The sequence below is a fragment of the Mastigoproctus giganteus genome, chromosome 7, assembly GCF_048544385.1.
Source record: "Mastigoproctus giganteus isolate SK-2022 chromosome 7, ASM4854438v1, whole genome shotgun sequence".
Classification (NCBI taxonomy): Eukaryota; Metazoa; Arthropoda; class Arachnida; order Uropygi; family Thelyphonidae; genus Mastigoproctus; species Mastigoproctus giganteus.
In genome coordinates this window covers 225,367,062-225,391,912 of record NC_143581.1, presented here as the reverse complement: position 1 = coordinate 225,391,912, position 24,851 = coordinate 225,367,062, and the positions used below count along the sequence as shown (strand labels likewise).

General features: G+C 38.2%; 1 protein-coding gene across 9 annotated transcripts in view; it reads right to left on the bottom strand.

The window, feature by feature from the left end:
- Positions 1-4,743: 4,743 nt before the first annotated feature.
- The window catches only part of LOC150083730 (uncharacterized), a 183,395-nt gene continuing 163,287 nt past the window's right edge, over positions 4,744-24,851 (bottom strand). For 5 of the 9 annotated variants that reach the window (XM_090378169.1, XM_090378171.1, XM_090378174.1 and 2 more), the window contains 4 exons: positions 18,435-18,548; positions 16,129-16,275; positions 9,034-9,171; positions 4,744-7,846 (listed from right to left, as the gene is read on the bottom strand). In XM_090378169.1, coding sequence (XP_090234295.1) covers positions 7,740-7,846; positions 9,034-9,171; positions 16,129-16,275; positions 18,435-18,548 — 506 coding nt within the window. In that variant the 3' untranslated portion in view covers positions 4,744-7,739. The remainder of the gene's footprint in view (positions 7,847-9,033; positions 9,172-16,128; positions 16,276-18,434; positions 18,549-24,851) is intronic. The other 4 variants (XM_090378170.1, XM_090378176.1, XM_090378177.1 and 1 more) reach the window with 4 other exon arrangements.

The following is a 24,851-nucleotide window of genomic DNA, read 5'->3' as shown; positions in this document are numbered from 1 at the left end:
ATATCTGCTTAAAACCTGTTCATGGGTTCTAAAGGTGAATGTCAACAAGTTGTTGACATTCACCTTTAGAAAGTTCACGAAAAGTACCTGCAAAGTGGAGATGTGCAAATCATCCCTATTCACACCGGTCGCTGAAAGGGTGAAGTGGACAACTAGAGGCCTATTGATCTCAGTGCCAGAGAAATAATGGAATCATTGGCATTAGGGGGGGAAGTTATTACTATGGGTAAAGGGATGGTTAAATGGTAGGAGACAAAGGGTGGTTTTAATAAAGGGTGGTCCACTGCTGTTTAGGATTTTTTAGGCGCATCAGCAACTTAGGCCATATGCGCCGTATATGATATGTCTGTTACATTGCATGTGTTCCTAGGTCGATTTGCTGTTTGCTGGACGTAAAAAAAACAGTTTCCTTGAGAAAAAACTACGCTACCCTCACCTGAGAACTACTAACTCAGCCACGTTGAAAAAGGCCCATAAAATTTCCTCGCGTCATCGAGGGGATTTCAACTTAGGTCTTTTCCACCCGGTGTGGGGAGGACAGCGAGTCTAGATAAACTCAGCAGATGGACTGGAAGTCCATCTGCTGAGTTTATCTAGACTCTAGATCCTCTTGTAGTAGCATACTCTGATCGTTGTTGTTGTTGTTGTAGTATGATTTTATGAGCATCATCAACTAAGGCCATATTGCTCCGTGTGTATTGTCTGTAAATTGCTTGTATTCTGAAGTCGATTTTCTGTTTGTTGATGAAAAACCAGAGTTTCCATGAGTAAAACCATTTTACCCTCGCCTGAGATTGACTAACTCAACCACGTTGTGATAAAGGACCATAAAAATTCCTCACGTCATCGACGGGATTCGAAATAAGTCTTTTCCACTTGGTGTGGGGAGGACAGCGATTCTAACAATTGTACTACTCACGAGGGCATAGCATACCCTGATTACTGTCATTAACCACCCTTCCAACCTTTGCATTATCAGTACGTTTAGACATCAAACTTGAAACGTCAGTATCATTAATGAACGTTAAAACAGTAAGAGTGGCACCAAAAACGACTTCTATGGAACTCAACTGATCACATTAGTCCATGAAGAGCAGCGCACCCCCTCTTGGGTAGCACAGTTGGAATAATCACCATCCTCTCCACACCGGGTGGAAAAGACCTAAGTTGAAATCCCCTCGATGACGTGAGGAAATTTTATGGGTCTATTTCAACGTGGCTGTGTTAGTAGTTCTCAGGTGAGTGTAGCGTGGTTTTTTTTTCAAGGAAACTGTTTTTTTTTTACGTCCAGCAAACAGCAAATGGACCTCTGAACACATGCAATTTAACAGACATATCATATACGGCGCATATGGCCTAAGTTGCTGATGCGCCTAAAAAATCCTAAACAGCAGTGGACCACCCTTTATTAAAACCACCCTTTGTCTCCTACCATTTAACCATCCCTTTACCCATAGTAATAACTTCTCCCTAATGCCAATGATTCCATTATTTCTCTGGCACTGAGATCAATAGGCCTCCAGTTGTCCACTTCACCCTTTTAGCGACCGGTGTGAATAGGGGATGATTTGCACGTCTCCACTTTGCAGGTACTTTTCGTGAATAAAAGGGATTCTCCCATTATTATGGCTAAAGATTTAGCAACCTCTTTTGCAGCCTCTCATAATATAATTGGATATATTCCATTAGCCCAAGGCTTCGTCTACTTTTAAGTAGACGAAGATTAGCCAAGGATTTTTAGCCAAGGACTTTTCGTAATCCACATTTGATTGCCTAAACTCCTGAATGCTTTGCTACTGTGCGAGTACCAATCCACAAGTTCCAGCAGTATCTGGAAAGTTAACCGATGAGTTAGTCGATCTCACGCGTAAATAGCAAGCCCCCCTCCCCATAAACTCGGATTTTCTCCAGCAAATCTACTAGAGAACACACCCAATTTATGGACATATAAGTTACTTTTTCTTTCATGGTTTTTATGTAGTCAGAAAGATTGGTTAATTATACATCCAGGTCCTCATCATGTTCCCAGCGAATAGCGACCATCCTTTTTATTACTTGAAAAGGTCCGATAAATCTTTGACACCATGTAACTACTTGGCATCTGATTGTATCGTAATTCACCAAGCTATTTCCATCTTGAACCGCTGTTAACCTTCCCCTCCCCCTCAATTACTCGTGGTCTCAGTTACCCCTCATTAAATCACACAGAAGACAAGTTGTCGCTACTATGGGAATAAAGTGAAAAGAGAAAAAAAAAAACCTTCTAAATTAGTGGAAATGGAGGAGGAATATGAGGATTGCTCCCAGAAGTAGAATTACTGGTTATTCGATTTCTTTCGAAGGGTATAAGAAAGAGAGAGCGAAGTAGAAAGATGAGAATCAGGTTAAACAAAGGTCATAGATAAAGGCATCCAATTAATAAATACCAACGTGGTTGGACACGCTCACAATAGAGGGTTGCCTGTATTGTGAGCGTGTCTATTTAGATAGGAGATTGATATCGGGCTACTAACCATGTCATCTACAGTGGATCTTGACGCAGAACACAAGGGCAACTATGTTATCTTTAGCTGTCCTTGAGTTGTCTGTCAAGGAGCAGTAAACCATCCCTAATTACATGTAATCAAAGATGTTTACAGAATGCAATCGCTTTAACGATTTCACTTGGTAGCATTGTGGTGAGGAAGTGGGTGCAGAGTTTATCTATTTTTGACAGGAGATTATATCATAACCACTTCGCAAGATCAATGGGTTTAATAACTTGTTATGGCAATGCATTAAAAGGATGGTTCGGATTATCCCAAAGAAATGCGACTAAGAAAAGAATGGTATGCACATTTAAGGCATGGTATTTTTTTCTCATATAGGAAGATGGACGAATTATGTGGATAAATCCCCCTAATTCACAAATCCATCTTATGGACTAACAGCCATCTTTACTATTTGTCTTGGACTTTAATGCCTGATTCATAGGCGCACCCGGATGGAGGTGGCTAAGGGTGCTAAAGCCTCCCCTGCTCCAGAAACATTAACTCTGCAACCCACATATTCGAAGTCTTTCCTCACCGATCTCACCAAGCCCTTTGCCGGGCTTGGACTCTTTCAAGAACCTTGATATCTTTCTTTAGATGCGGTCTCCATACTTGAACACAGTATTCCAAATGCGGTTTCACAACTGTCTTATACAGTGGGGCTATGACCTCCCCATTTTCTACAAGAAAATGTTCAATAAATCATCAACAGGATACCAAGGCAACTCTTGAGTAAGGTGAAGCTCGTTCTGCTCTGAACAATGGGACCCTTGTACTTACCAGGCGCTTTAAATCGTGTGTCCACAAAACACTGAAAGTAATCATTTTCCTTATTCTATTAAAAGTAATCTTTTATTAAAGAATTAATTTGCATAATTTTGAAAAGGCCAAAATGGCGTTAGCTATTTTATAATTTCGAAATTTTTAAATCTTTATATCTTTGCCTGCTATTTTTATGAAACTATAAATTATCGTGTTCATTGAAATTTAAATTTTTTTATTGATTTCTAATGATTTTTTTTTTTACTACAGCCATGATCTTGTTATATCCGAGTTTGTTATAACCGAGTTCCATTTTAAGAATGTTCTGTGTATAATGTTCCCGCATGATCACATAGATCAGGGTTCACAATTAGTTATTTGAGAAGAATATTATCATTAACCGAATTTATCGATCTCGTGGACACACTGAAAAGATTTATTCCTTTATAGGAGAAAGAGTGAAAAAGGGAGGGGGGGAAGAAGGAATAATAATTTCTGGATTTTTATTTGTCCAATTTTTAATGAAATTTAGAGCCGCTCGATAGATCTTTCTAAGTGAGCTAAATTTAAAACTGCAGCATGAAAATCCATCCGTTGGCAGTCTAGTTGTTACATGCGGCCGGACGAACAGACATCATAAAGTGGACATAATCAATGGAGATTATAGCTCTTAATACCTTCTAAGAAATCATGCTCACATACTACAGCATTTCTCCCACATTCATCCACACCCTTTTTAAGTCGTCTGCATGTCTAAGCATTGTTAGATTTCCTTTCAATAGTGCTGTTACTAATAATTTGCTTACCTAGTGTATATTAAGAAGGAAATACAGTCCTTTCATTAAAAAAAAAATTAAAAAATATAAAAAAAATATTCTTGAATTTTAAAAAGAAATTAAAGGGACTGTTAATATTTTTCTTTGTACCCGTTGTGTACAGTTTGAATTTAGTTTAAAAAAAAAAGAAAACTGAAGCATTTTTTTGTGTATTATTATATTTGACTGCAGTATTTACAATGTACAATACATTTAAGTATCCAAGTCATTCCACAGCATGACTGAGTACAATTTTTAGGCTACATAAGAAATCAATAATTACGAAATTTTCCTTTGATCCAACTGCTTCCGGTTCTTTTAGCCTCATTCGCAATTATTAATTGTATACACAGCGTTTCTAATTTTAGCAGTATTTCAAAATCACTGATGTCAAATGTAAAATAAATCAGAAAGTACACTGATGCACACAAAATTTTTATAGAAATATATGTGTATAGATACATATGCATTCGTACATATATATGCATAGACATATATAGACTCGTATTTTCAGCCAGTACTTTATCATCAACATTATCAAAGCAACTGACAATTACAGCAGAAAAAAAAAAAAAAAATAAAAATAATAATAATTTTTTAAATCTCCAAAAAAGGAAACATTTTTTTTTGTCCCTGTAATACATAATTCTAGCACCAGATGGCGCTGACCCCCGGCAGTTACCATTCAGGAATCGACAGTGTTACTATTATTTTTGGAATGATAGTATACATTACACTTAAACGAGGATATAGGCGTCTAAATTAGTTTTAAATTAATAAATTAGCATCGCAGTTTATTAAAAAGTTAATTTAAATTATTTAAATCGTTTCGTTTTTTAAATATTAATGCGTGAAGTTTTATCTCAGAAGTTTTTAGGAGTAGGAGATGGAGATAGAGCTGAATCAGATGGTGTGATTGTGTAGCTTAATTGGGAACAGAAAAATCGATTAATAGTAATCGGGGGAGCGAAACCGAGAAGGTAATTAAAGAAAGAAGAAAGTACTTGAGTTGCTTTTGTTAGGATGCATTCTTTAGTACACCAAAGAGGTGCAGATGCGCTGTTTGTTCAAAGGATCACAAAATGAGATTAAAGACTCATTCCTATCACTTTTAATCTCCTGCAGATGTATCTAAATGACTACATTGCCATGGGATAATGAAGAGCAACTCCGAGGTATTTCTTCATCCATCTAGTTTCTTTGTTTGGAAGATTAAGTAGCATTTTAAGGTGTTCCTTCCAATAAGCCTAAGTGCTGAACCTATCAAAGGCCATCAACAATAACAGGTTTGTTCTTCTATTTCTTTCCTTAAAGAACATTATTATTTAATGGTGTACTTTGAGATTTTGAAAATTCTAAGTTTTTAATTATCTTTGAGAATATTTTATGGAGGAGTTCGTTTATTTTTAATGGCTGTAGGCAATCCTACATTGTCCGAATCCAAATAGATCTCATCTCGTTTTGATGGGGACGATTGGACGTCCTGCTTCTCTTCAGGAACTCATTGGACAGTTCATTTCAATATCCAATGAGGATGGACAGTGTTGTTTATCGCGCAAATGTCGGAAGACTCTTTGGAAAGCACCAACTTTCTAAGAATTTGAGTTCCAGCAAGGTCTGAGAATTTAATTTTCCTCTGGGGGACATGCAACTTAAATAACTTTTGTAAATGAATGTATCAATTGCAATGTTAAGGAAAAACCAACAAGACTCCTACAAATGATTTAGGAAGTGCAAAAACTTCTGTTTTATCTTCGAAAGAACAGGGCCGTGGTGCATTGGATTCGGGTGCTCGATCTAGGGGGGCCCAATAGAGGGAGCGATCAAAGTCTCGATATAAATAAATGAGGCCCTTAACCCCGTTTGCATCCGGGCCCCCAAGTACCTTTGCACGGCCCTGAGAAAGAGAAATAGTATTAGGGATTCATCTCGATTTCTGTATTGATACAATATACATTTTACACTCCATTTTTCCAGCTCTAGATCGACAAAGATCATCTAATTCGAGTCTAGGAACTAATTAACATACTCAGATACATACATTACCAATTAGAAATGAATGTACGATAGTATGAGAGATATTTCTGCGAAGAAACGATTGGCAAAGATAAATCAAAATTTTTTCCATATACGGCACAGTCTGAGAATACAACTTTAAGTAGCAACACGCGTAAGTAAAAATTATCCATTCTCTCTCTCTCTCTCTATCTATCTATCATTCCTAAACAAAAGTATTGTAATTATAAGCATCTTAAACACTTATAGGATTGTGCTGGAAGTTGCAGGATAACGGATGTGCGTGTATATGAAGAGGTTCTTTCCATTCCCTAGTACTTTTATTTAAATAAAAGTTGCCAAAAAGAGTGATCGATCCCAACTCGTTCTAGTTACAATAAGGGGATAGTTTAACCCTCTGAAGTTCGTGAATGGTAGCTGTTGACATAAATAACTGGTCGGAAGGATCCGACGTACATAATCTCTCTTCGTTTTTTCTTAACTTATACACCAAGTACAATATAAATATTGTGACTATAACAGTAATGACTACTGATAATGGAATATGAAAGAATTCCTGATAAGCATCTGCGTCCAATCGAATCCATTTATCTACAATACCGAAGATTAGCACCGGACATTTTGGGACATGGATGAGGTGAAGATGTTTGGTGGGACTTTCAAGTGGATCGATGAAAATATAACGATTTATGGATTTAAGTACTACTGATGGGTTAAAAATGAAACTACGAAGGGGTGGGTGGATGGGTGGGTGGCGATTTAAAATATAAAACGCTAGAATGGAGACCAAACCCATTCCACGATTTGAGTTTTAAAAAACCCGTTTGTTCGTTTGTTCTTTTGGAAGTGGGAGGTAATGATGAGGGATGAAGGGGGATTTGTGAGCCCTAAAATAAATTTATTTTAGTACTAGTGCGGATGCTTATTAGGAATTTACAACGAAATGAGTGCAAGCGTGACCCTGGTTTGAAAACCCTCAGTGCACTATACAAGATGCCAACTAATCATTGACGTAGTTGGACAAACAAACAAACAAAAAAGACAAAATATTGACAAGCAAAAATATCTTTGGTCTTCAAAACAAGTGACAAATAAAACTGTAGGTGGACCTGCGTTTTCTCAGAATGCTATGCTCTGAGCGAAGTTGAGCGTCATCTATTAACGAGAGTACAGTCAGTAATAGCCTCTAACCCAGCTTCGTTTTTCTGTGTCCAGTCCGGCTGCTGGGGGGTGGGGAGTTAGCGTTGCTCCAATTACAACTCCTCGTTGTATAACTCTCGCGTTGCGTTTTATATGCGTATGAGAGTGTGTGTGTGTGTGCGTGTGTGTGTCTGTTTTTCTTTTCCCTCACACCAAGTTTATTTTTCTTCTTTTGTCGATGACTATGCATAGAGGTAGCCAAGATTCGGGGTTTTTCCATCTCACACATGTAGAGATTTCGTAGTTGGTCGGTAGATGTCGCTAGACGTCTTGAGGGGTCGACGAATACGATCACCACCACCACGAAGTGCCGCGCTGATTTTTTATTGTTTTTTTTCTTTATTTTTTATTTCTTTTCTTTCGCACCTCAGATGAGTGTTCGAGTCTTAGTCCTGGTTGTTTTGCAGACGTCACACTAGCATCGCTCGGCCTTGAAGTTGTTTGGACTGAGTTGACTCGCCGCTGTCAATCCAGGATTTGTAGCAGCTGGTCTCGCTCCAGGAGCGTAGTAATAGGACGGGTCTATTAAAAAACAAAAACAGAAATTAAAAGTTTATAAAGAAATTGAGAGAAAATTGCAAGTAAACAAAGATGAATCCTCTTAGGGACCTCGCTGTAACTCAACTAATTTTTTCGTGGATTTGGCAACGGATACAAACTGTCGAAACCTATCGTGTCATTATATGGGGTGGGTTAAGGGGTTGGAAGAAACTCGCAGACACTGGACTCGAATTTCCATGCGTTGGAATCTTTTGGAGTTGGACTAGTTGGTGGTGTGCCAGTTCTCTTTGCTTAGGAATCAGATGCAATTCGGAACAGCAATGCTTATAGGTGTGTCTGTAAAGAAGGGATGCAGAAGAAGCTGAATCGGGAGTGGTGTGAGTTGTCAGAGAGTCTTGGGTTCCCCCACCAGTATGGGAACAGATTTTATGGTACGACATCGAACTTCATAAAACAGGTAATAATTTGACAGAAAATTATTATTCCGAAATTGACACCACTAGGTGGCAGATTGATCAAGTTCTGGTCTCTTGTTTGGCAGCTTTTAAGATGGCCGAGCCCTCAATGTGTAACCTTATAAAAATGATTTTGTCTGGTTGATGATATCAGAAGGCGAACCCTTAATGTATTTATTTCTTAACGTCCATGTGGTTTTACCTGGACACTGAAGTATGCATCATGCTCATGCTGATTATGGCCCACATTTAAACGATGGCCACCACCATTCCAACAACTTAAGATATTTTACATCATGACGTCATCCGATCCAGTGAAAATTTTCAGCTTCTTCGAGGCTCCGTGTTGGCGGGTAGAAATGAGTGGAAGCGTTCGTGGGTGAAGAGGAGAGAGAGAGAGAGAAAGATAAAATCACAGCAGTTTCAAATAACTAATGGATATTTGATGAGAATATCATTTTGTGCACAGTAAAGTGCAACTTTGGTTTCGTTCTTGAGTTACAGAGAAATAATAGAAGACAGAAATATGGAGGGGCCAAATCGAAGAGATCCCAAAATTTGGAATCCATTCTCTTTTATTTTATTTAATAAATCGTTCATTTCTTAATTTGCCAAAAATTAATCAATTAATTAATTATTCTTATTTAATTAATTTGTGAATCAGTCGCATTTCATCATTAATCAACTACGCGGCAATAATAAAAGAATTCTTTTCCATTTTCTTATTAATTAAGAAAGAAAGAAAAAACTTACTTATTATTCCTCCTGAGCCATAACCGTAGGCGCCGTATGCCGCTGCGGAAGAATATTGAGTGTACGGAGATGAGTAGGCATACTCTGTTCCGGGGACTCCGGTCACGGCTGACCCCGCTACTGCTGCTGTGCCCGCCACTGTGGAAACAACGAGTCACGTGTCAGAAAACAACAGTTATTTTCGATTTACATTTTTTGTACATTTCAATGAACGCTCATTTGTACGCCAGAATCATTTCTGTTGTACAAATGTTGATGAACACTGATATCATTCGTACACTGAAATTGGCACGATTTATTTGGACGCTGAAATTGACCTGATTTTATTTGGAAGCTGAAATTGACAGGATTTTATTTGGACGCTAAAATTGACATGATTTTTGCACGCTGAGATTGTCATGATTTTATTTGATTCGACACTGAAATTGGCATGATTTATTTTAGCACTGAAATTGGCATGATTTATTTTAGCACTGAAATTGACATATTTTTGTAACTCTGAGATTAACATGATTTTATTTGGACGCTGAAATTGGCATGATTTATTTGGACACTAGAATTGATCTGATTTTTGCACACTGACATTTTCATGATTTTATTTGGACGCTGAAATTGGCATGATTTATTTGGACACTAGAATTGATCTGATTTTTGCACACTGACATTTTCATGATTTTATTTCAACCCTGAAATTGGCACGCTTTTATCCGTACATTGTATTTGGATATTTAAATGTACATTCTGCGTGTTGATTGGTTGTTAAAAGCAGAGGGGACAGAATTTGTGATTACGCTTCTGCAGGAATATCCATTTTAAAAAGTTATAATTGCTAGTTTAATAGTCAAGTCACATTTCTTCATCTCTTTTCATTTTCAATTTATTTTCTTTTAAGGATTTATTTGTACGTATTATTATTTCTTTTTAACGGCATATGTTTGAATCCCTGACTATATAAACTCCCCCCAATCGAAGAGCTTTGATCACACCACGCACGCTCTTAGAAGTCTCGATAATAACTCAGTTTTGCGAGTTAATTTCGTCGATCAAATGCCTCCCTAATTACCGAAAGTGGTCCAGATGGCGCTGCGTGCAGCAGTGCTAAAACAACTCGGGCCGCTTTCGTCCGTTATCAGCCTTCCTGCGCGTGTTTACGTGAGGAGATTAGGGCAGTCGTAATCCTTCACGTCGTAAACTGCATACATCTTCGGCTACCTCCTTCCTTCCTTCCTGAACCCATTCCAAAAGATCCTCGTGCACTTTCTTATCTTCGGGGGACTCCAGGAATTGGGAGAGAGCGGAGAAATAATCCATCTTTGTACGTTTCCTGCGATTTGCGATAGGAGCCGCCAAGGCAACTCTTATTTGGGATGGTTTCGCATAATTCGCAATTATTTTGGGCCACAAAACTCATGAGCGTGCATGCTGGAAGTGCTTATTTGCGTTCCCTAATTTTCATTAATATAACGAGACAACACCTCCAGTGTGCTCGAGGTGGCACTTGTCTGCGCGTTTAATAAATGTTCTGTCACGCTCAGCCTTCCACATATTCCACGTCAAATATAGACGCCCGAGTGAGAAGTTTAACGAGAAATCCACAGCGTTGACTCACCCTCTCCTTGCGGGCCGATTAATACGATTTTCTTTTTTAACCTCCAAGATGGGGTGGGGTGGGTGAGCCGAGTAGCGATGCCAAACGACTCCTTGAGAGAATTCGGAGATCATTAACTTCACTCCAAGTGACTGAGTTACAAGGGGTTGAGCTCTTACCACACGTGGTTTACAGCCTACCGTGGCATTCTCGATTTCTCCACACAACTGAAACTGCTTTTCTTCACTTTCGTCTCGCATTCGCGTGCAATTTAAAACCCCACTCGTTTGCTTTTGTAATTTTGACCTCGTTCAGACATTCCCGCCTCCTCCGCTGTACGAGCGTTGTCGTTCATCTGTCACAAGGTCATGCGACAAGAAAAGAAAAATACGTTTGGTGATTTTTAGAACACTCGGTCGAGTTATCGGTGTCTGTAACACGCTTGACTGCTAAATACGGCGATGTTCTTGCATTCCCTATATCTCATTAACTTCGTGCTAGCGGGTATCGCCGTGTTTATGACCACCGTCCTCTCCACACCAGGTACAAAAGGCCCGAGTTCGAATTCCATCGATGACGTGGCTGAGTTAGTCGATACCGGGCGAAGACAGCAAGGTTTTCTTTCTTCTGTTTTTGAGTGGACGGCAAACACAAACCAGCCTTAGAACGCGAATATTTTAGAAACTCTGGGTACTTTAGTGGAACTAGAAAATATCATGAATTCCAAGCATAATTTTCAGGGAATCTCCTGGAATCATATTGTTCAAATCTAACTGAATCGGGTCCTCATGGGTAGCTCAGTTGGTATAATCGCTGCCCACCTCCACATCGGGTAGTTGGAATCCCATCAATGACGCGATGAATTGTTACGGGTCTTTTTCACAACGTGGCTCAGTTAGTTGGTCTTAGGTGAGCGTAGAATGGTTTTTCCTCCCGGTAACTCTGGTTTTTTCATCCAGCAAGCAGCAACCCGAACACACGTTATTTCCAGGCATTATATACAGTGCAATATGGCTTAAGTTGCTGATGAAAACCATACAACAACCAACCGACTCCATCGGATCGATGTTGAGTGATGCCCAAAATTCAAAGAACAAATACCAAACCGCGAATGAATTTTTTAAAAAAAATCAATTATCTTGAATGATGTAAATGGTGTGATGATCACGCAATGGATGGATTTCAAGAGATCTTTGAAAAGATACAAAAAGAGGTCCAATCTTGGGAAAAGAAAAAGAGCCAGAAACAACTTAGAAGAGTTCTGAAGAGTAGGCATCGATGAACAAGGTCACTAACTTTTTGTTTATTGAAAAGTATCAAACGGGAAAAGTATCAAACAGGAGATTTGGTGAGGATCTAGTGGCAACACTGCCCAACAAGTGTCAATAGTGACGTCGCATAAAACAAACAGAAATTTGCATATTGGCGTATCTCTCATTGGTGAACATCTCGGCAGTAAAGTGCTGGAAATTTTCAAAAACATCCACGAATCAGAATGATCTCCAGTATATACACTCAACTGACCAACTCCAACGTTCAATACCAAATATCACAGCGACCTCTAACGTCATAAGTGAAAGCTTCAGAAATATTTAATTTCTAAAGTTGCGGTTGAATAATGAGACTCGTGCAGTTCAGTTAACAGCATCCTTTCTCCACTTAAAACTCCACTCTCTCTCTCTGAATAGACAGAACATCCAAGTTCGTTCTAACCCCATGACGGTAGTGTACAGACCTTCAACTTACAGGGGGAGGGGGGGGATGAAACAACACTGGCACGCGCTACTGATATAGCGGTAAGCAACGTTGGCTACCTGCCCGCTGCTCCACCCACGCAAATCTCCCCTCGAAGAAGCAGCGATATTAGAGGATACTTGAAAAAACTCTTTGTTAGTTTGCCAAAGTCTAGAGAGACAAAGGCGCCGCCTGGTGGTAGTGAAATACAAAGGCCTGCTTGTGCATTAGTTCTCCGTTTGTTCCTGGCGAGAAGGAAATGCCGGTGGGGGGAGAGGGCAAGGGGGGATGTGTGCAGGAGTGCAGGCTCCTGATCACTTACTAACGCAGATTATGGTTATTTGTCTGGTTGCGGTAGGAGAGTCGCTTGGGACGGTAAAGGCAGACAGGATGATGGATTGTTTAACGGCCTCACGTGCACATCATCTACGAAAGGCGAGCGTCAGACGGGCACTGGAGGACCCAACCTAGGTGTGTTATCACTTCAGGTGCCATCGGTTCTTCAACCCGAGTAGGAATGGTTGTCCCACGTGGAATACCACGGTGCTCTTTGTCACCACGGGATGAAAAGCATTCCACGCTTTTGACCAAAGAGGTAATTGGTGGAATAGACGATATTTTGGGCTTAAGAAGATAGAGGGATGGACTCGCTTGAGCGCCCTCTGTCGCTCGAATTACACGATGTACGGTGTCAGGGTTGCGCGGCCCAAGAGTGGGTTGTTTAAATGAACGCGAGTACTAGTATGTTATTTGATGAAAATATTGATTTTAATTCCTGCAATTTGTTTATTAGAAATGTACGTAAATTTATTAATATAAAACGCCAGGAATTGTTGGTCTTAGGCGACGTAGTGTGGTTTTTCTCCCGGAAACTCGGGTTTTTCATCCAGCAACCAGCAGATCGACCACATTAATAAAAACTGATCATTGCATCCATTTTTTAAAGATTTCTTGTGTTTGCAAAGGATAAATAGAGTATTATATTTTTCATCCAATAATATTTTATTTATTTTTTTTTTGTAGTTAATAAAAATTAATTTTTTTTAACTTTTTTTTTTTTTAAAGAAAGAGTTGCGATGATTATTGCCTGATTTTTGCTCACTACTGGATTGCTCCATCCAGATGGAACTCGTAGAGTTTTTACCCATCAAAACACACAAACCGATCTCTTGAACAAGCCCAGTCCAATACATTCATGTCCATTAGAGTTATTCAGTGACTTATTGGAGACTTGTAAACAGGACGCGTATCCCTTTATTTCGAAATCCGTTGGATATTTTCAAAATAAATCATTCTTCATAAAAGGATTTTGTTCTGATTTTGGAATTCAAAAATTGTATTTGAAAACAACCAAATTGAACTGTACTACTGTATAAATACACTGAGTGATCACTGAATTATGATCACCTACCTAATAATGTGCCTCTATTCGCCCAGATAGTGACTCCACTAGACATCTGAAGACGTCCTTAGGGATCTTCAACCACGCTGCCTACAAGGCTTAGGATTTGGATTGATGTCAGGCGAATTTGGGGATCCCGTTTCTTTTAGAAAAAAAATGCAGCATGGAAGGGTGCACAGTCTCCTAAGAGCTGCCGATAGACTCAATTGAAACTTCGATCCATAAACACTACAGGTCCTAGCTCTTACTAACAATACATGCCTCATGTTAAGCAACCACCGCCATGTGCCTGGACAGTGGGCACCATGCACGATGGGTCCATGGACTCGTGTTGCTTGGCCCACTCACGAAGGTATCCGTCATGCTGCACCAGTTGGACTCATCCATCCGACCAGCTCACTTGTTTCCAGTCCTCGTGTCCAACCACCATTCGCCGTCGACGATAATCAACTGTGAGGAAAGGGTGTCTTGGGTAGTCTGCTGTGGGACTCCATCGCCATTTGGGACATTGTATTGAGATGTCAGCTGTCGCAGAGTAACCTGCCGTTGAGTCTGTACAACGCACTGCATCCTTTGCTCATCAGGAACATCCGCCATGTGAAATCTTTTGCAGTTCTGTCAGAGAGAGGTGGTTTCACCCGTTCGACACCATTCTTTGTAGACCTTAACCACGGTGGGCGGTTCAAGACCATGCCATTTTGAAAGTTCGTGATATCTTTACTATGTCCCATAATTGCTACTTTATCTCTGACTTGCACGAGCAGATGGAAATTACCACTGTTCTAACCTTGGAAGCTGTTTGGCTTTTGATACTGCGAGTTATGCGGAATAATCCATTACTGATGGGGTGGTCATAATTCAGTGATCACTGAGTGTATATTATTCAATAACTGCTTAAAATAGTACGAGCATCCTTGTTTTATAAAAGGTTAAAACGGCAAGTTGCTTAAGATTATTTAAGGATTCCATTCTATTGAGTTAAGGATTCCATTCTGTTCTGTTATTCGGAATTAAAGCCTTTTTATTATATTACTGTTTGTATAGCTCGAATATTAAATTAATGGGAAAAAAATGGTTAACCCAAAGTAGAAATTAAAGGAATCAACACGGTTGTTATGGAATGATCGTAAGAGGAGTGGTGAAAAAGTTCTGAGAACAGAGTTTATAAAATGTATTAATAAATTATTGAATGATTTATGTTAATAGTTAAATGTCTTATAATATAACGTGAAAAAAATTGTATTGTCAAGTCTTATGTAGTTTCTAAAATTTACATTGTTTAGTAATCAAATTTTTCACCAAAGAGGACAGAAATGCCAAAGAGATCCATGACAGAATTACCCAAGTGTTGGAGAAGTGTCATCCAACTATGCCATTGTTGCTAGTTGCATTTGGGATTGTCCAAAGTTGTGCAAGATGGGCTTCCAGAAACCTTTCCATTCGTGACAAACATCAGAGGGTGGAGTCATCAAAAGAGAATTTAAACTTAATGTTTGCTAACGAAGATAGATCTCTGTTCCACTTTGGGACTAGTAATGAGATACGGCTACATATTTATGTCCTTGAATTCAAATTAGAAAGCGGGCAGTGGAAAAACAAGGATCTCCAACCTTGAAAATATTTTGAACCCAACAATCAGCTGGAAAAGGTTTGGCCTTCCTTTTTTGGGACACAAAAGGATTGTTGTAAATTGATAACCTTGCACCACAATAGCAGGAGAATATTATGTCAGCGTTATGCTAAAGTTAAAAGCTGAAATTCGGGGGGGGGGAGGGTTTGCTTCTGCAATACAATGCAGCGGCGCACAAAGCTCAGGTTGCACAATCTAAGATTCATGAATGTGGATTTGACAATTAAACCACCCCCATATAGGTCAGATCTGCTTCCAAGTGACTATTTTTTGTACAGAAGCCTCAAGTCTCGTTTTCGCGAAAATCATTTTAAAGAAGAGTTAAAATCAACTGTGGTTTGATGCCCAACTTGAAGTGTTTTTATTTTGGAGGATTAAAGTCTTTGCAGATTAAATGCAAAGCGTATCGAATTTCAAGTGAATACATTGAAATTAATAATAATAAAAGGATTTTGTACCTAAGTCTTTTATACTCAGTTCTCAGAACTTTTTGAACACCCCCTCGCGTCGAATGTCCACCTCTTTTGGGTGAAGAGGACCCTGAAATTTTGCGTTTTCGTGGGTGTATCTTAAAGGTTACAAAAACAAATCACACATATTTAGTTCATAAAAAGGAAAATCAAAGCAAGCTGCGCCAAGGCACTTAAAAACAAAAAGGTCATGAACAAAGCAAAGCATGATAAATAAATAAGTAAATAGCAGAGATGGGTGCAGCGAATTAACAACAACAACAACACTTGCCTTGGTACTGTCCGAAGTTATTTCCCAGCGTGGCAGGGCCGTACGATGTGGTATTGTGGAGAGGCTGCAAGACGGTGAAGCACGAGGAAGAAGTGGGCGTGTCAGCCTTGGCTGGGGACGGACTACTACACACTTCGTTATTGCCTACTGAGGGAAATCATGCAGGTTGTGACGTCACAGTGGTAAAAACATGCGAGACACATGCTAACATGCAAAAAAATCATGCAGCGCACAGCACTGGTCGCACAAACCGAACTCTGCGTCAGTTAATCGATGAAAAGTGGGGTGCCTTGATGTAGTCCTAGGAGTGACGGGCTTGATCGATTGTAGCAAATCATTTCTGGGCAAATCGAATGATTTTCTATAATTTCGATTATAGAAAATCATTCGATTATTTCGACTATAGCATATCATCGTTTGATTATGTCGACTATGATTTCGATTATAGCAAATCATTCGGTTATTTTGACTATAATATATCATCATTTGATTATGTCGACTATAGCAAATCATCATTCAATTATTTCGATCATGCTCGTATCATTCGAAAAAGTCGTTAAGTTATGACAAATCATTCGATTATGTTGATTATTTCGATTACAGCAAATTATTCGATTATTTTGACTATAGCAAATCATCATTCGATTATAGCAAATCATTCGATTATTTCGCTCATTCTCGTATCATTCGAAAAATTCATTAGGTTATGACAAATCATTCGATTATATCATTCAAATGATATAATCGAATTATAACCGAAATTCGATTATACCATTCGAATGATATAATCGAATGATAGTAGTTGGAAATAGTGATGGGTATAATCGAATGATTTCCATAATCGAATGATCTGTTATGGATCATCTAAATGATCAAATGAAATATTCGAATAATATAATTCGAACGAATCACTAGAATGATTTTCCGTTGAATCGAATGATTCGTCATAATTGAATGTTCCGTAATCAAATGATTTCTCATAATCATAAAGAAATCATTCCGTAACTGAATGATTTCTTATAATTGAATAATTCGTTATAATTGAATGAGTTTCTTTAATCAAATGATTTCTCATAATCGAATGATTTTTCTTTGAATCGAATGATTTTCCGTAATAAAATGATTTCTCATAATCGAATGATTTTATGTAATCGAAAGAATCCTTCGAAAGATGATGTGAGTATGATCGAAATAACTGAATGATTTGCTATAATTGAAATTGTCGATTATGAACTCTTGATTTTGCCTGTCACTAGTGGAAGGGGCTAGTTTAACATAAATCGCAGACTCTTCCCATCACCCCTTTTTTATTTATGGAGGCTTTTGCCCATCGGGGATCTACATTACAGGCACACGGGGTGGGGTGGGGGTCACTCGGTTCTTTGGATCCTATTTTTTTGGCCAGTGTTGTGCTTGCATAGCTATCGGGATATACATTATAAGCAAAATAAAACTAACAAAGTGCGTATGATATAAGCAGCTCAAGAAAAGCAGTTAATTTAAATTGAAACACAGTATTTAAAATAAAATTTAATAAAACCAGTTTGCTAAATAAGGCAAAATTCAAACAAACTTATCGATAAATGAGAGAAATTCAAAATACAGCCATTCGTCTCAGCGTGTTTCTTCATAAAAATGCCAAATAGAAAGAAAAGTTTAGATATTAGAGTGAGGCAGTAATATTTACTTTCTTAAGTATTATAAGAAATTGTTAGAAGGATATTTATTTCGTTATTGCTGAGCGTTAGAAGGAGAAAGTAAAAGGATCAAAGATTTGAAGAAATAGATTTCGTTTAAGCGGCTCTTCTTAATACCCAAGTTCGAAAGAATTTTTCCTTCATCTTCAGCCACAAATAAATAAGATACTTTCTTCATTTAAATAACTACAATTAAGTAATTCCATAATACGAAGAATTCAAAATGGCCGCCAACAAACGTTTCTCTATTCACTACTTCCATTTACACTCTTCCGATTTATTATTAAAACAAAGAAATCAATAAAACAAATGATTAAATAAAAATTTCTACAATCGAAACGTTTAACATAATATTTTATTTCTGTTTTTATAACTGAGCCTGTCGGGATAAAAAATCCAAATTCACTTTTAGATATAAAAGGAAAAATAAAAGACACACTTAAGAAATTGCATTCGCTCCACCACCACCACAGTAAATATAAGGTATGAACCCCCTAAGGAATGCAGAATACCATCACCACGTTGTATTTCCCAATAGAGGGCAATACAGAGAGATGTATACAGATAAATACGCATTCCCATAAAGAGAAATGTATATGCAAAATATACCTTGCTGGTACGGGTGGGAGACTGAACTAGGGTCTATTAAAGTCCCGATAGTGCCCGCCATGGGCTTCACTTCCTGCAAGCTGATAGGAGTCAGAGGTGTCAGGGAGCCACTTCCTGCGAGAGAAAAACGACCAATAACAGATGACGCTTTAATAACCTAATACTTTTGGAGTGGAACAGAAGAAAATGTGGACTAGTTAATATTTCTAATCTTCAAATGATAGTGTTAGAAGACTGGTCTCATCTTTATACTGGCGTCTCCCAATGTCCTTTGGGCTTTCGATGCGTCTATATATTTAAAAGCGTCCATTCGTTAAGATTTTGGTGAAACTAAAGGAGAAGCCAGAGGAAAGATGAGACCATGAAACGCATCACCAGTTTTAGAACAACACATTCATGTGTACCATTTCTACTATTAATTTATATAAAATTGGACCACCTCTGAGTCATAATAATCTTGAATAACAGCCAACTCGTTGAATGTGTATATCAAAACCCATCCATTCATCCATCAACGTTGTATCTAAAACGCTCATTTGTCCAAAGATTTTTTCAAGTTCTATAGGAGAACCAGACACGCTAGAAACTCAATTCTTTATTTTTCAAAGAGTGGATGGGGTTTTAAATTAATCATTCAATTTTAGAATTAACAGATGTAATTAGAATTAGCAAATTTAATTGTTATTAAATTGAATCTTTCGATATTTCAAAAAATATTTATATAACGCCTTATTAAAAGACGCTTTAATAACCAAATAGGACAATACATTGACCAATTTTATGTCTATTCGGTTTTCACACGCCAATCTGATGTTTTTTACATTTCAGATTAATTAAAATTATAGATGGCAGATGCCAGTTCAAGGATTTCAGGAGTTTTTTTTTTAATAGGAGTCAGCTTTTGGACGAATTTTATAAAATGCACCTGACGCAAACGTTGATCAGAACTTGAAAGTCCACGAAGAATAATGAGATCTTTGTCCAATAAGAGATCTGCCACATTTAACTTTCTCCCTCATCTACTACAACTCCAACTTTAACTTTTGGGCATCGTAATACAAGAAGGGAGAATGTTGTTTAAAAAAGTTCCACTACTCTCCTGAATCATGTAGTGTTTATTTCTGGTTCACCTTAAACCATGATTATCATGAAGAAATCTTGCGCACAATATGGACTACAATTAGAAAACCTTACAATTTTCTTTGGTTTCATTGTCAACAATATCACAAGAAGACTGTCTTGGCTTGTTAAGTCATAGATCGTAGTATTCTTCTCAACTAATTGGAAAATGATGGTCCAGGATTAAGCTAAATGATTTTGGTTTGTGTACATTTTTTTGTTGAATCTACCGCAACAGTGTTCTAATTATATTTTTAGAAAATATTTTTAAGAGGACGCTATAATTATATTGTGTATAAAATTCACTTTGGTAATTTTTCTTTTAAATATCAGTTTTTCTTAAAAATCGGTGTAATTTTATGTACAAGATTTTTTTTCTCTCTTTTTTATGGATTATCAAAACACACCAAAAATTGTTGCTCGATAAATGCAGTAAGAATAAAATTTAATCACATTAGGGAGAATTAATAACAAAGAAACAAAGGAATAAATCAAATACAATAGATAAACAAACAAATATGAAAAAAAAATCTTTAATTTCCAGTTTGTAAAATTATGGAAATCATGCAGATGTACATTATTCCAAATTTGGCAAATTTCCAAAATTCTAGATTGTACATTTTCATGATTCCGATTTCTTTAATTTTAGATATTTTGTAGATTTCATGATTCTTTCCACGATTTTAGATATTTTTGTAGATTTCCATGATTATTTCAACGATTCTAGATACATTTGTAGATTTCCATGATTCTTTCAACGATTCTAGATATTTTTGTAGATTCCCATGATTCTTTCAACGATTTTAGATATTTTTGTATATTTCCATGATTCTTTCAACGATTCTGGATATTTTTGTAGATTTACAAGAAGATTTCTTATAATAAATCATAAATCTTATAAAAATCAGATTTCTCATAAATTTCCTTGTTGATATTTTGTATGTTTAAACAATTAATTCCAAATTTCTTGTACATTTCCATGATTCCAAAAAGCGTAGTTGAATGTCCAAAGCGATGAATACGGTCTGTTGTTCTTAAAAAAAAAAAAAAAGACCCTCAAAAAAATAGTCCCCACAATTGCCACCAGTAAGCCACGTGGTCCGGGCAGCCATTTCCTCTACAGCAACGCTTCCAATTGCTCACATCCTAAACCCATTTCCAAGAATCAGTGACCCAAAACACAAACCTGACGCCTTAAATGTCTGCTTCCGGCGAGTGTGATTTTTGTGACAACAACTCGCCCGTCCAGTCGTTTCCTGCTGGAACATCGTCACAGGTTGTGGTTATAACAAAAGCAACTCCATTTTTACGCGGTGACTCAACGCACAGATCACACGTCTGTCTAATCGCAATCTCTCTTTTCATCCCACCAATGTTGTTCCACCGTTTCCTATTGTTTCTCGTAAAAACGTAAACAATTTTTTGACTCTTATATATACAGAAAATATGCAAATTTATACTTTTGAATAGGAAGTTTCAGTGTTATCGAAATATCTCATAGTTATCTGGTCACATCAAATAAACTTAAGAAATACCATTTTGAAAATAAAAGAAAATTTCTATAATAAGGGACAACTTGAATGCGTATTCGGATAACAAACATTCCTCAGTTGCCATATTACCGCCAATACTCCACAGATTTCATCACGATATAAAGATGCTGAAGAGGAAGATCCCAGGGTAGATCCTTGTGGGACTCCACTGAGAGCAGGAGGTATTCTCATTAATAAAAATGTCATTATTTCTGCAACTTGAAAGCTAAAAGTTTCCAAGCTCTTTAGCCCACATAATCGGTCTTTACTCAAATGGTCGTCCTTCTGCCGATCTCACCACTCCAATTGCTCGTCTTTGGATCCTTTCAAGAAGCTCGATGTCTTTTTTCAGATGAAGTCTCCATACTTGAACACAGTACTCCAAATGTGGTCTTACAATTGCCTTACAAAGTGGGATTATGACCTCCCTAACAATAGGACAGCGTTCGATGAATCATGATCATGACGTTTCCTGGCTGCCTGTTTACAATGCTCAGAAAACTTCATATCTGCCCGTATTGTAACTCCCAGATCCCTTTCCTCCTCCACTGTTTTCAATTCAGCTCCACCAAGGGCACAAGTTATTTTGGGGTTGCTATTCCCAAGTGTAAGACCCTGCACTTAGCGGCATTAAAACATAGCTGCCACTTCTCTGACCATCTTTGAAATCTCTTCAAGTCATCCTGAAGAAGCGCTGCTTGGCACTGATCATTAACAACTTTGCCAATCTTTATCAGGGACGATGTTCCGTCTGAAAGAAAAACAAATCCTCCTGCTAACTGAATCAGTTCTATCTGAGTTCTTTCAATTCCACGAATCAAAACCAAGTCCAGTAGCGAACTTTGAGGACAGTCCCAAAATTGCTTAGTTCAATTTCAATAAGGTGGCTGTTTGTATTAGGGGCGTATATATTTTACCAATACTATCCTGAAATCTGATTTCTAAGTTATGTATTTATTTTGATGTCCCTGCCACGACAGATCCAATTAGACCCTATGTACTGGTGCAACTCGAGAAGTCTCCCGTTCCTGAAGCTTCTTCTACATCCCAACCACATTAAAGCAAACATATTTGCTAATTCTATTTTGCAATATTATTATTATTTCTTCGAACTTCTTCGTGTACTTCTTGTCAGAAAGCAGCGTTCGAAATATTCTTTCTTTTTGACCTTTCAAACTGTGACTCTCGTTGATAACAACCTCATTATTAATTCCAAGATGAAGCATCGCATCTCGTTATCCATCTGACAAAGAATGAAAATATGAAATTGTATCGAGATGGAAATTCGCATTATTTATTAAATGATTGATCTACAATTTTAAATTCGAACAACTTGACATCCCTCGAATGAAAAATATCTTTATTCAACTACCAAAGACCCGACTTTATGAATTTCTTATTAATTTCTTGTGATTTATGAATATAGAAATCGCTAAGGAAGTGGCACGTCTTTTCTTCTGATGTTTTAATGAATTCCTCTTTCTCTCAATTCTCTTTGCATTAATTTATGACAGAAACGAGATAACAGAATATCTAATATTTGGGCTCCAACGACTTTTATTCTAGGATCGAATCCGTTCCACCACACTCTCCTGAAGGATCTTCGATCGTGGCCATCTTGGCAACTGCAGATTTTTGCCTTTTCGTAGAAATGAAGGAGACTATATAAAAACAAACTGTTGGAATTTCGGAGGGTCATCGAGGCATGACCAAAAAAAAAGGTTACTGAAAGGAGAAGAGACGGCTAGAAAAAAGGAACCTTGAACGTTAACCATTGGTGTGATTATATCTGCAGGTGTTATAGTTGGCACGGTGAGTACGATAGCTATTCTTCCACAATGTATGGAAAAGGCTCAAATCCCGTTGCACATTTTGCTGGATGAAAAACCCTACTTTCTTTGACTTTTCATTCAGTAAAACTGTGCCACCGAGGCCATGAGTGTATCGGGTTGGTAAATTTCGTGTTCTGTGATCGCTTCAGCTGTTTGGGGGACGAGGGGGGGGAGATTGCTATTCAAACCATGTTCGTGGCATTCATTATCGATAACTAAATCAGAAATTACGTGTATTAATGTACATTTTTATTATAGGTGATCCACTCGTTATCTCCTTTTTTCCCCCTTAAAAATGAGAAGCCAGGAGAAAGGAGAAAAGAGAGAAAAAGAGAGTGAGAGAGAGAGAAAGAATGAAGAGATAAAAAGAGATGGGAAAGTGGAGGAGTGGGAAATCAGAGGTGTGGAAGTAATATACGTATTAGGAGAAAGAGAAACGATAGAGAAAATGATAGAGACGTGAGGAGAAAGGGAGAGGGAAGAGATTATAAAAGAAAGGTGATAGAGGAAAGAAGACAGAAGAGAGAGAGAAACAAGAGGAAAAGAGAAAAGGGAAGGAGGAGAGAGAGAGAGAGAGAGAGAGAGAGAGAGAGAGAGAGAGAGAGAGAGAGAAATGAAAAGTCAGGAGAAAGGAGACGGAAAATAGGAGAAAGAAAAAAATAAGAATTAGAAGGTAAGGGAGGGGAAACTGAAGGGAGAGAGAAATGAAAAGTCAGGAGAAAGGAGTGGATAAATAGGGGAGAGAGAAAGAGAAATTAAAATTAAGGGGAAAGGAGAGGTGAAATAGGAGAGAGAGAAAAATAAGAGCTTGGAGGTAAGGGAGGGGAAACTGGAAGGAGGGAGGGAGAGAGAGAGAAATAAAAGCTAGGAGATGGGGAGGGTAAATAGGAGAGAGAAAGAGAATAAAAATCCAGGAGAAATGACAAAAGAAAAAGGAGAGAGAGAGAAATGAGAAGTTAGGGGAAAGGAGAGTGGAAATAGAAGAGAGAGAAAAATAAGAGCTAGGAAGTAAAGGAGGGGAACTGGAGAGAGAGAGAGAGAGAGACAGAGAGAAATGGGAGAAAGAGAGAGAGAGAAATAAGAAGCCAGGAGAAAGGAGTGGATAAATAGCGGAGAGAGGAAGAAATTCCAGGAGAAAGGAAAGGAGAAATAGGAGAGAGAAAAATTAAGAGCTAGGAGGTGAGGAAAGGGAAACGGGAGGGAAAAGGGAGAGAGAGAAATAAGAGCGAGGAGATAGGGGAGGGTAAATAGGAGAGAGAATAAAAATTCTGGAGAAATGAGAGGAGAGAGAGAGAGAAATGAGTAGCTAGGAGAAAAGAGGAAAATAGGAGAGAAAGAGAAAGATGAGAAGCCAGAAGAAAGGAGAGGGGAACAGGAGAGAGAGAGAGAGAGAGAGAGAGAGAGAGAGGAGAAAAGATTAAGAATGGGAAATGAACGACAGATAGAAGATAGGAGAAAGAATACCAGAAAGAGGAAGGAGAGTGGGAGAGGAAGAGAATAAGGAGAGATGACTTCGTGGTGACTGATTTCTTTCCTCTCGTCACTCTCTGTCTATTGGACAATAGACAAAGACGCAGAGCGCAATGAGTGGGACACTGACCAGGACAGGTGAGCATAACGCAGCCGCACCACGCGTCTCCTACTGATTAGGTTCCAGTGGCGGATCAGTGGGAAGAGTACGAATATTTGAGACCGGCTAATTATTGGCGAAGCGTGAAAGCAATAACAGATCGCTCCTACAAGCCGACTGCTGCACGTCAAGAGGTACTTGTCGCTGTCAACGAGAGCGCTGCCTTCTGGCATCGGCGATTGATTAAACGCATATCGTGGAAAAATGGTGTAGGAGTCATCAGCCGCGTTTGTGACAGGGTCCGAGTTCCTCCAGTGGTTCGGATAACGCAATTAGGCCGACAATGTGGTTAGGTGCGCTTGTG